This window comes from Lacerta agilis, chromosome 10, assembly GCF_009819535.1.
Source record: "Lacerta agilis isolate rLacAgi1 chromosome 10, rLacAgi1.pri, whole genome shotgun sequence".
Lineage (NCBI taxonomy): Eukaryota > Metazoa > Chordata > Lepidosauria > Squamata > Lacertidae > Lacerta > Lacerta agilis.
This window is the reverse complement of record NC_046321.1, coordinates 35,294,649-35,306,771: the sequence shown is the minus strand read 5'-3', so window position 1 is coordinate 35,306,771 and position 12,123 is coordinate 35,294,649. Positions and strand designations below refer to the sequence as shown.

At 37.8% G+C, this 12,123-nt stretch overlaps 1 protein-coding gene across 1 annotated transcript; it reads right to left on the bottom strand.

The window, feature by feature from the left end:
* Nucleotides 1-795: 795 nt before the first annotated feature.
* On the bottom strand, nucleotides 796-11,913 carry LUM (lumican). Its single transcript, XM_033163352.1, has 3 exons — nucleotides 11,649-11,913; nucleotides 6,867-7,781; nucleotides 796-1,752 (listed from the first exon to the last, which is right to left on the bottom strand). Exons 2-3 carry the CDS (start codon nucleotides 7,759-7,761, stop codon nucleotides 1,598-1,600), a joined length of 1,050 nt encoding a protein of 349 aa, XP_033019243.1. The 5' UTR covers nucleotides 7,762-7,781; nucleotides 11,649-11,913; the 3' UTR covers nucleotides 796-1,597.
* Nucleotides 11,914-12,123: the final 210 nt, after the last annotated feature.

Genomic DNA, 12,123 nt, shown 5'->3' with positions numbered 1-12,123 from the left:
TCAAAATGTAAAAAGTTGATCCTGATTAAATTAGAAAGTAGATAACCAAATGTCTGCAAGTGTCTCCGTAATTTCTCTTGCTCTGGAGGCCAGGACCCAAACCAATGGGTTCAAGTTACAAGAAAGATTCTAGCTACTGGAAACTCTCAGAACATTCAAGAATCCATCAGATTCCAACATCTCTAGGGGTAGAACAGGTGAAGGTTGTTGCTGTGAGATAAAACCTTAGGTTATCCAACATCACACTTGAGACCACTTCAGTCAAGGAAGCTATTGGGATGCTAGGGCAGTCTCTGCATCTGGGACCTTCTTATCGTTTCTGCCATTGTTTCTGGTCTCCATTCCAGTAAAACTTGTATTGGAGTTGATTCAGAATTTCCTGCTTTTATTGCTGCAAAAATAGGTTTCTGCCATACAGTATGGCTAGTCTAAATCCTCCATACAGAACTTGTGTGGCTACATTTGAAAGTACGGTATTGACTGCAGCCCTGCACACATCTGCTTATGCTTATGCCCCACCGATTTCCTTGGAATGCTATGAAGGTTATTATGAGAGTATCCTCTTATCCATAATTCAGCTCATTGGAATTAGATACAAGGCACATGGTAGATAAGTTTTGTTTTTTTGTTTTTTTAAAAAAGAACTTTTAAAACTATGAAATACATAAAACAATTTATTTGATGGAGTTGTAGTCTTACAATAATTCAGCAAAATATAAAATAGTGTACCAGTATTTTTTGGTTTGTTTTCATCTGCAGTTACTGTTTTCTAAAAATGTAAACATACATTGACAATAATTTGCACTCAGTATTTTTATTTGCTATGTTTTATTTTCTACAATAATGTTAAATGTAGCATGCAAATAACTGAATAACAATAATGGTGTACATGTTTGACTGTAAAGTAACAATTCCATTTTAAAGATTTAAACAAACCACACCAAAACATTTTTTACTGATTAAATATAAAATGCATTAACAAAATAAAAACCTGGGGAATGTTGCTGTTTTTTTCAATTCTTTGCATAAATCATAGTTAACTGGGGTTTTAAAGTAAGTTTTTGTATGTGTTATCAATTTATATAGCTATAATGATTTATTGCTTTCCTGTGTAATATAATCACAACAAGAAAACAAATCAAAGGAATAAAAGTGGGTGAGAACCTTTGATTTGAATATAGGAAAATAATATACATATATTGGTCCAGCCCTAAAGTACTAAATACTCTATCTAGATCAGAATATGCCTGACTTCTGCAAACCTGAGTTAGGACTGCACACCTGAGTAGGACTGCACACAAGGAGTGATGTGTGTTTATCATGCATGTACAGTGCTTTTTTAAAATATCCTTTTCAAACTCAGGCTGTACTTGTCTAGAAAAGAAACATGAAAACAATTTTGTCCACAATCTATGGGGACTTCCTAGCTTTACAAAACTTTGACCTCACAGATTTGCTAGAACAGTAGCATTCTTTTTAAAGGTGGCCATGCTGCTTGTTAACAAACACAACTGACATTATGCAATATGGCATTCTAGCTTTAAAGTGTGGTAAATTACAAAAATGGAGATGGCCACTGAAGGAAGTAATGCATAAATCACTCCACTGTGATATCAGCAGCCATTCGGAGACAGCTGTACATTTCTTGAGGAAGATCAGATCTTGTGAGATTATTTGCATCCAAACGCAGATGTCTGACCCTTGAGTAGGCGAGTGCTCCAACAACTTTGCAAAAGCTGCTCACTGGAAATTCTGCAATATCAAAGGCACATTATTAGTAGTAGAATCATATACAGTGGTACCTTGGTTTATGTACAACTTGGATTAAGAACGCTGCAAATCCGGAAGTAGGTGTTTGGGTTTGTGAACTTTGCCTTGGAAGCAGAATATGTTCCGCTTCCTGTTGAGTGTGTTCCATTTGTAAATTGAGTCCCCCGCTGCTATGGGAAAGCACGCCTTGGTTTAAGAACAATTTGGTTTAAGAACAGACTTCCGGTGCAGATTAAGTTGGTAAACCAAGGTACCACTGTATTCCCCAAGTGGTGTTCCCTGGAATGTACCAAGATTTTGTATATTGAAAAATATATTGGCTATTGGATTTGTCGTCTTTGCAATAACATGATGATTATGGCATGCGATCATCTCATGAATCATAGTCAAAGGGATCCATGTCTGTGTTCTTAGATTCATAGCTAATTATAAAAATTAATTAACATGTGATATTGTATTATTTTAATATATTTTCTCTACAACACATGAGAATTATGCAATTCCTCCCCCTGCTGCATTAAATTATAATTACTATCAACAACTCAGTATCTCCTGAAATTACTGGAATTAGTGAAGTTTGCTAACAAATATTTCAAACGGAGTGTTATTGTATTACATTTTGTAGATAAATTGGAAGGGGTAGCAAAGTTATTAAATGAAGATAATTATTGCAAAAGATTGTGGAAACAAGCTGGTGATTAACAATTTTTGGCAATCTGAACAAGTTTTTTTTAATTATTACAATTTTAGGATTCCAAAATTGGTCTTACAACAATTGTAAATGAAAGATTTGCACTAGATTTGAGATAGAACAGGGGTAAATTTATAGAGGAAATTTTGTAATTTTAAACACGAGACCTCATTTGTGGTCCATTGTGGTCTGGAAGGTTCCCCTCAATCTTGTATGGAGTAGATTAAAGAAGTGCTCCTTTAGGGAGAGATTTGCTCAAGTTGAGACTGAAGGTCTCATCAGAGTTTTAGCTGGTTGGTAATAATAACTGTAACTAATGCTTCCACTCATAAATTTGGTTTTATCTTTGCATACTTTGGTACTAGTTAAATTTCCATTGCCACTGAGGCCAAACTGGACTTGATGCAGTAGTGGTTGGTGGGGCTGCACAGGTGGGGACTGTGTTGGTTGAGCTCTTGACTTCCCCCTGCCATGCATCACTGGGCCTGCACCATGCTGAGCTTCCATCTGCCTTGCCCCCACCCTCCACTGCCCTAGCAACCAGCAGTGATGCACAGCATTGGAAAACCAAGAGAGCAATGCAGCCCCACATGCAAAGTCACATCAGGTGCTACTGGTTTGATGACAAATGAGGTCTGTTAACCCAGGTGGCTGCCACACAGTTAAAAAGCAGCAGGAGCACACTGATTTGGAGGGGAGAAGTAGAGGTAAAGCTAAGGTTTTTCACTTTCTCAACAGTTGTTTTGCCACTAGAAAACCGATTAAGAGCTGATTAATTTGATGAAGCATACCAAAATCAGATAAAATATACCAAAATACAAATTACAGACATTTTAAAGAAGAATGGCATGAAGCAACTGAAAGCATTCAAAGTAAGGCTAATCCAATCATATATTACTGTCCTGCAATGAGAACATCTGTCTGCCCATATTATTCTTATTTGACTGCAAGATGCAGATTGATGTGATACCTTTGTTTGATCTCACTGGAAACACCTGGAGATTTTAAAATGATGACCTGTTGATGTATGGATGCATGAATATGAAAAGAACTTTCTATACAATCAACCATGGGTTGCTTTGCTGGCATGGAACAGATGGGACACCATTTTGCAGTGACACAAGTTCTTTCTTGTCTGTAGGTGTCGGAGGGTAGTGCTTTGAGGACTTGTGTTCAGCCCATTGACTGAGGGTTCAGTTTGATCCCCTTTGCATTTCAGAATCTTCATGAAACCACTGGGAGAGACTATCTGGGGGTTTTCATCAGTATGCCAATATCTTCTTTCCATCACATTCTGGTGAAAAGGTTCTTAACCAGTGTTTTGGAGTACCTTGTATGTGGAGCTAGGGTATCTTTTCTCTCTATGAGCTGGAGCAACAGAAGACATTGTTCTTTAAGCAAGTTTTTGATTCTGTTGCTGCTTAACTTTATTGATTGATCGTTTTGGCTCTTTGATGCCTTTTTTTAGTCTATTGTGTTTTTGAGATTATTGTGATTTTATACTTTATATATATATTGTAAGCTGCTTTGAGCAACTCCTTTTTGGGATACACATTTTGTATACCGGTAAATAGGAATAAATAAAGCATCTGCTTAATCAGGAGCTCTTTAAAAGTGTGTCAAATATCTATTACCGAATACATTATATATATATCAAGCACTGTACTAATAATCATGGTTAGGCTGCTAGATTTAAGCTGTTGGGCCAGCATTTATAGTGGCCATGTGCAAATTTTGCAGTGTTAACAGTTACTAAGATCTGAACACTGACTAAAACTGGTTCCTGTTTTGGTGCTGTGGTCTAGACAAACAGAAGACTACTGCTTAACTTCTATTCACCCAATAACCAAGAGGTTGTATAAGTTTAGTGTTTATATATTACCTTGGGTACCCAGGGGTGCACATTGTTTTCCAGAGTCTTCTAGTCACCCTTCCCCAACTCTTATTCTGAAAACTAATAGCTACAAATGAAGAGGACCAATAGTGGCTCTGCTTGTTTCTTTACTGCCTTGCCTCTTCCCAAGAAGTCTTCTTTTCTACTTTTGCTGGGTTGCTTGCCTTTTACTATGACTTAATACTCCAGCAAATAAATTTCAGTGAAGCTCATCTATAGTAGACATGTTCCTTGTGTTGATTTCTTCAAAACAAAATTTGACACCTCTTCAGCCCATGCTTGTTTGATCATGCCATTAAGAATACTTTCACTGGAATAAGGATGGAAATGTTAGTGGCCCATTTTGTGTTATTTGAGTCCACTGGCAAGTCTTGAATGAGTTCTCATGCATTTGTTGAATACCACAATGCTCCCTTTAGGTAGTTATAGCTTTTTATTTATTACTAGTAGCAGCAGTAGCAACATTACAATGACACGTTTCTTGTATATTAATGGACTTCTTTTCAAATAATTTTCACCTAGCGTTTTCTTTTTAGACCTAGTTCTGGAGGTTTTGGGGTTTTTTGTGCAAATTCAGATCATAAATGGGTGATAGCCAAAATTAGTCATAAAATAGACCAATTGAAATCAGTGGACTTAAGCCCACTGATTTCAGTGGGCGTAGTTTGAGTATGACTAATGTTGGATATCACCCATGTCTTCTGCACTGTCTACCCTAGACCAAAGTAACTAGTACTTATTGGGACTGGGTAGAGCCTCCTATTCACCTCATGACCTCAATCCATGGGTTCTGAATCAAGGAGACCCACACTGGGCTAAAATGGGGACCACCTGCCTAGCCTTGGATCTGGTCCCAAAGTAGTTTGGGGGGGTATGCTTAATTTGGGGTGGGTTTTGGGGGTTGTTGTTGTTGTTGTTGTTGTTGTTGTTGTGTGTTTTAAGCCCTAATTAAACATATAGCCAGAAAGGGGGGTGTTGCTCTCTCTCCTCTCCTCCCAACAAATAGCAGGGGGTAAATTCTGTGGGTATTCCTCTGCAGGCAGCTTCTTTGGAGCCCCACTGAAATTAATAGGAGAGCAAGCTGGTGCTCAAATGAACCCTAACAATTATAGGTGGGATTGTGCAAACAATTTTCTAAGTGAATTATGCCTACATGGATATATATATATATATTAGAAAAGAAAGCCAAAGGTGGCTACTAATCAAAACACCAGGTTTGCTTTGAAAGCAATGCTTCCCACAAGAGATGGTAAACACCAAGTTCATGCCACATGATGAATTGAATACAGGTTATAAAGACCATCTGCTTTCCCCATCTAGCGCATGTATTATCACCATACAGTATTGTTTAGGACAGCCAGAACTTTTTTTCTGAAAGAAGAAAAACACCATTTTTGTTTCCAAGTCTGTTGTTTTCCAAGGTGCCACCTTCAGGCAGGTTTCATCCATCTCCTCCAGCACCTTGCTAGGTGAGACAGAATAAATGAAACTCCTGTTTGTGATGATTACTTGAGCCAAAGCATTAAAAAGATACAACTTCGGAGAGCTGAGGTTTCTGTAAAAGTAGGCAGAACTACTATATATGAGCTGATGAAATATGGACAAGTATGAAGTAAAGTGAAATGCAGGAGAACTGCAGGAAAGAAATTTTGGTAACTATTGTGCTATTCATTATTTGGAAAGGCTATTTATTTATGAAGAAATAATCTATTTGTACATGTGGGTACATATTTTTATTAATGGAAAGTATACCTATTTCTGAATAGGTGCATATTTTGATTGGTGTAGTAGAACATTTGTTCACCAGTGAAAAGTTTTTTATGAAGGGAATGTCAGATTCCACTGCTCTTAATTCTAATTCTTCATATTATTCATATATTTATAGTACACTATTCTCAATTATTTTGATACTGGTTTTGTAATTACAAGTTGGCATCCCAATATGCATGTCTTGTAAAAAATTTGACATCATAAAATACACAAAGTGCTGTATTTTAGCAGAACTATATTCAGGTAAGAAGGTTGGTTCTTCACTTCCAGAGTTGACTTCTGTGGAAATATAGCAGGGCTGGCCCACTATGAGGTAGTGGCTTCCGCTAAGTTTTCATGAGTTCTTGCCAAAATATCACAAGACTTGTGAGATCTTGTGTGCTCCACAAGTTATCATGATAGCTCTGCAAGATCTCACTGGAACCCATCCTTACTGCTGCTTTGTGGGCGCTGGCCTGCAACTCAGGTAAGGGAAAGTTTGGCAGAGATAGGACTTCAGTGGTGAAACCTTCCCATTTCTCCTCAGGTGGTGGAATGGGACAGGCCACCCCTGACCCTATAGTCATCTCTGTGAGGAAACCAATGTAGGAATGCATCCTGGCAACAATATCCCTGTGAGGAATACTAAGCAGTGCAGGCAGGAGGGAGTTCCATAGATCAAACTTAAGGACACACCTGTTACTTAGCTAACATTTCATTGTATCACCTTTACCTTTTTTCAAAAAAGGAAACATTACTCACTGTTTATCTGATTGACTTGGAGGTAGTAGTTTTCGAGATGCTCATTTACTGTTGGAATGCTCTTCAGCTGATTATAGGAGAGATCCAGCTCAACAAGGGTAGATATATTGAAAGCATTGCCTGGTATTCCAGAATCTGTCAACTTATTGTTAGATAGACGTAAATACTGAAGATCTTTAAAACCCTGGAAATACTGATCAGGAATGTTGGTAATCTGATTATTGTCAAAATATAGCATCATTAAATTAGGGGGCAGTCCCAAAGGCAGTTTAGTAATCTTATTAAAGCTCAAATCAAGATACAAAAGTGCATTTAGGCCTTTAAAAACTCCAGAAAGTGTATCTTCAGACAGTTGGTTGTGCTGTAGGTGAATGACAGTCAGGTTCACTAGTCCTTCAAATGTGTTGGGATTGATTTTTGAAATCTTGTTATGAGTGAGTTGCACGTCATCCAGAGTATTGGGAAGTGGTCCAACAGTTTCAGTTAAATTGTTGTTATTAATATGAAGCTTTTTCAAACTCTTTAGTTTGGCGAAGACTTTGCCTTTTATTTTTGAATTTTCCAGATGGTTATGATCTAGGATTAGCCACTCCAGGTCTGTTACATTATCAAAAGCTTTCTCTTCTATGCCTTCAATCATATTATGGCGGAGATACAGGTATTTAATTCCAGAAGGAATAATTGGGAGACTCTTCAGTTTAAGATTGTCACAATACATGGCTGATGGATAGCTTATAGGGCAAGTACATTCTGGTGCACAGACTGCTGTTGAGTGATCAAACATTGAAACAGCATAACCATATTCAGGCTGTGGAGCATACCCATCATAATCATAATATTGACAGAAGATGCCACTAATCAAGAAAAGGAAGAAAGGAAGAGAATTCAGATGCATCTTTGCAGTGTGTGTTGCTCCTGTGAGGGAAATAAAATGCATACAGTTACTTGACTGGTGATTTACAAGGAAGCATATCAAAATAGTAAAAACAGAAGTTCATTTTTCTATGAAGGGATGTATGGAAAATGAACTGACTGTATGAAAGTATATTGAAATTTGGTGCATTGTTAATAATTATAATTGATAGAGAAATTAATATAGCTCAGAATATCTGTGTTCATATTCCAGTCAGGGATTGAGCCAGTTGGGATACTTTGGGCCTGTCATTCTTTCAATGTAACATACCTGTCCATGTGAAGATAAAATGGGATCACCCATGTATGATGACCTTGGTGCAAAGTGGAATACAATGTCATACATTATCTGTTACAAGAACTTCTTAATACATGTCCAATAGCCTACATAGATTCCACTTTCACATAACCATCATGTGCTGGACCATTTTCTTGCCTCAGTAATCGACTGGATGAGAGCCAATAAACTGAAGCTCAATCCAAATAAGACTGAGGCACTGTTAGTAAGTGGTTTCCTAGACTGTACAGGTAGGAGGCGGCCTGTTCTTGATGGAATTGCACTCCCTTTGAAGGAGCAGGTATGCAGCTTGCAGGTACTTCTGGATCCTTGAGGCTCAGGTGGCTTCAGTGATACAGAGTGCCTTCCATCAGCTTTGGCTGGGGCCCATCTACACCTCTATCTAGACAGGGATAACCCAACTTCTGTCTATGCTCTGGTAATCTTTAGATTGGATTACTGCAACACATTATATGTGGGGCTGCCTCTGAAGATGGAAACTTCAACTGGTGCAGAAATTAGAAGATAAATTGCTGACCGGGGCAAGAAGGTTAGAGCATATAAAGGCAATCCTGGCCCTACTGCACTGGTTGCCAATTAGTTTATGGGCCCAATTCAAAGTTCTGGTTTTGATCAGAAAGCCTTAATTGGCTTAGAACTGCAATACCTCAAGGACTGCCTCTCTCCATATGAACTGACCTGGACCCTGTGATCATCATCTGAGGCCCTTCTTCATGTCTCCTCCACAAGAGGCCTGGAGAATGGTAACATGAGAACAGGCCTTTTCTGTGGTGGCTCCTCATTTAGGGAATGCTCTCTCCAGGGAGACTTTGTTACATATCTCTAGGCGCCAGGCAAATTGGCTAATTAAACAATCTATTGTCTTTTAAACTCTGTGGGGCAGGTGTTGCTGTTTTTGTTTGTTTCTATGGTGGGTATTTATGTGCTTTTAGATTGTAGACCTCCCTATAATCCTTGCATGAAGGGTGTTACATTCATGTTGTTGGATCAGACTTTATTGGGGGTGTGCATGTGTTCATACTTTTATTTATAAAACAGCACAAATTGTGTACAATAGGGAGAAAAATGAAATGGCGTGAACCCAAGCCTTTATGCCATATTTGTAGTAATTACACTAGGAAATCAGAAAACATTAGCAAATAGATGGATAATACATATTGGGAATAGCAAGTCTTACCGTATTTTTGTTTAACACATGTTTCATTTGAATATGATGGTTAACACATGCAATAAAGCACTTTCACAGAAACATAAGAACATATTCTGCTTTCTTAACATACTGGATGGAACATGTGTCTTTCATGTAGTTCCTTATTTGTTACATTTAGGTTATTAGAAATAGATATGACTTCAGACTTTTCCCCAAGCAACAGTTCTTTGTAGTAAATGTTCTGTGGCAAACAACCCCCTATTGTTTCATAATATACACCTTTTTTAGGATACCTCCACAAAATGGTATACTTTTTGGGGGTTGATGAGGATAGGCTACTTGAGCATTTCAGCTGTTTGTTTGAAATTCCACAAGTAACAAAAGTTAGTGACAGTCTTCCAACACAACATGGCATCTTGAAACTTGGGAACACCAGGAACACACTTCAGCCTGACTGTCAGTAGTATTCCAGTCATTAGTGCAGGGGAAATGTGGCCAAAACGTATCTGCACAAGCTCAGAGTGGAATCAACCGAAAACTTTTATGTGGTCAGTTGTCAACTTAGTACTCATAGGAGCTTCCGTAAGTCCATACTGTTCTCAATGAACAAGTTTGTTTTGGTAGGGGTACCCTTGGCAGAGGCATACAGGATAGGTTGACATAGAAGTGAGATAGAAATTTGGGAAAATTTAGCAGAATGAGTAGCACAGAAATTTAGGAAATGAATAAATAAATGCTGCCCAGAGTATGGTCTGAAGGCAAATGAGGCCATCATCACCTTGCTGTAACTAAGCAAGTCTGGGTCTGGTCAGTGTCTGGAAGGGGGGGACCACCTGGGAACCTTATGTATGCCCCTTGGGTTCTGTGATGGAAGAAAGGCAGAATATATATGTAAGAAAAGGAATAAATGCCTTCATGGAAGCTAATCTTTGCAATGCAGCTGCCACAGCTGCATTAGATTTGGAAAGCCATAAACAAATTTCATGTTCTCATGTTACAAGTGCATATTCTTTTGCCACTTGATTTTTTTACCCTGGATAAATATGCATAGCAACATCTTAATGGAATGGCTGAATCATTTCTGTGTGCTGCACATGAAAATAAAAATTTAAAAACCTATTGCTTGTACTAATTATGTGTGCAGCAAAAGTTTTTTTTTTTGCCCTAGGCAGTGATCATTCTGAAGCATTGCATCCTCTTCATCCCAGAGAAATTTTAAAATATTGCCCTTGAGACCATAACATATAAATGCACCTTATTTTTTAGCTGTAGCAATTTATTTTTAAAATAAAACATTTCTGTGTGGATCTTTAAGAGAAATAATAAGTGGGTGTACAGAAAATGAAAATGTTGGGCCTTGGTATACATTTATGAAATATAATTTATTTATTCAGTGAATCCTTGCAAATTAGAGGTAATTAGGACCTTGGAAGTTTTGACAAGATAGAAATGGGGAAGTGAAAGACATATGGATGAGATGGTTGAGCTTCCATTGGAGACACTGGAAAATTTTTCATTGATTTTAATGGAGTTAGGCAAATACTCAAACAAAAGGTTTTATATTTTAACTCCTAACCAATACATTTAAAAGATCTAGGATGGCATAGTATGTGGATGACTCCTTCAAGATTTCTCTTTAAAATTTGACTGACAGTTCATCATTGTGCTTTGTAGTCCTAAGTATTATCATTTCACATGTGTGTGAATCAAGATAATTGGGTCATTAGTAAACTGGTACTTTATGAACACTTCTCTGACACATATGTTTGAAAATCTTCTAAAAACCTCCTTAAAATTTCTATTGCAAGCATTACTTTGACATTTGGTATCTTCTTCCATGAAAAAAAGAAGCCTATTACTTTGCAGTAAGCAAGCAAACTTACTTGTGTGCTAGTTTTAAAAGTTTCATTATGAAGACTCCAGAACATTTCCACGAAACAGGGAAATTAAACAGTAAACTGCTGCACACAGAACTCCCCAGCATATAATATTTTGGATAGTCTTCTTTCATGCATCATAATATTCCAGTTATAGTGGAGTCAAATTAAGTATATTGATTTAATGCTTTTAACATTAAATTGATTTTAACATTAATTGATTTTAACTCCATTTAAAAATTATTTTTTTTAACATACTAATCAATAGTTGGATATATAGAATTTTTGTTTGCTAGGATTCCCCCCCCCCCTTCAAAGGCTTGGTCATTTGTACTGAATGTCCCTTCTCATAGAAGCCAACATGTTCTACAAAGGAGCACAACAATAACCCACAAAGCATGTGGAGCAGTTAAAAACAAACTGTGAAGGCAACTGCACAAAAGCAACTGTATTCAGTTTGCAAATTGGCAAAGTTGTGGCATGTTCTCATTACTGTTTCCTTCAGCTGCTTGATTGTTAGTGTTAAAGCATGCGAGAGCACTTACCTTTCTGACTTGAAGCTGCTTGCTTTAATTCCCACAGCAGATTCAGTAAGGGACGGATCAACCAATATATGCTATAAACAGTGTCAGAAGGTAACTGGCTGCCAGATCCTCTGTGATACAAGGGCTTGGGGGGAAAATCCTAGTCACGCTGTTGTCTGAGGCTATGTCATCATGGGATTCTGGTGGTGCGGTATGTAAAACTGCTGCTGTCTAATCAAGTGCAGGTGGACACTGAATGGTAAAGGACAACCCATCTGTTCTCCCTGTGGAACAGGATGGAGATAACCCCTTTAAGGAACCTGAAAAAGTTCAAGCTGACTACCACAGCATGAACAACAGAATTATAAAAGTGGGGTGGGGGGGACCAATTTTAAATAATGCTCAAATTGCAAACAGACATTGCATTTTCCCTAGCTCATTTTATAGCCTTCAGCTAAATCTAACAAATAACTCTCAAACCTCAGTGTAGCCACAG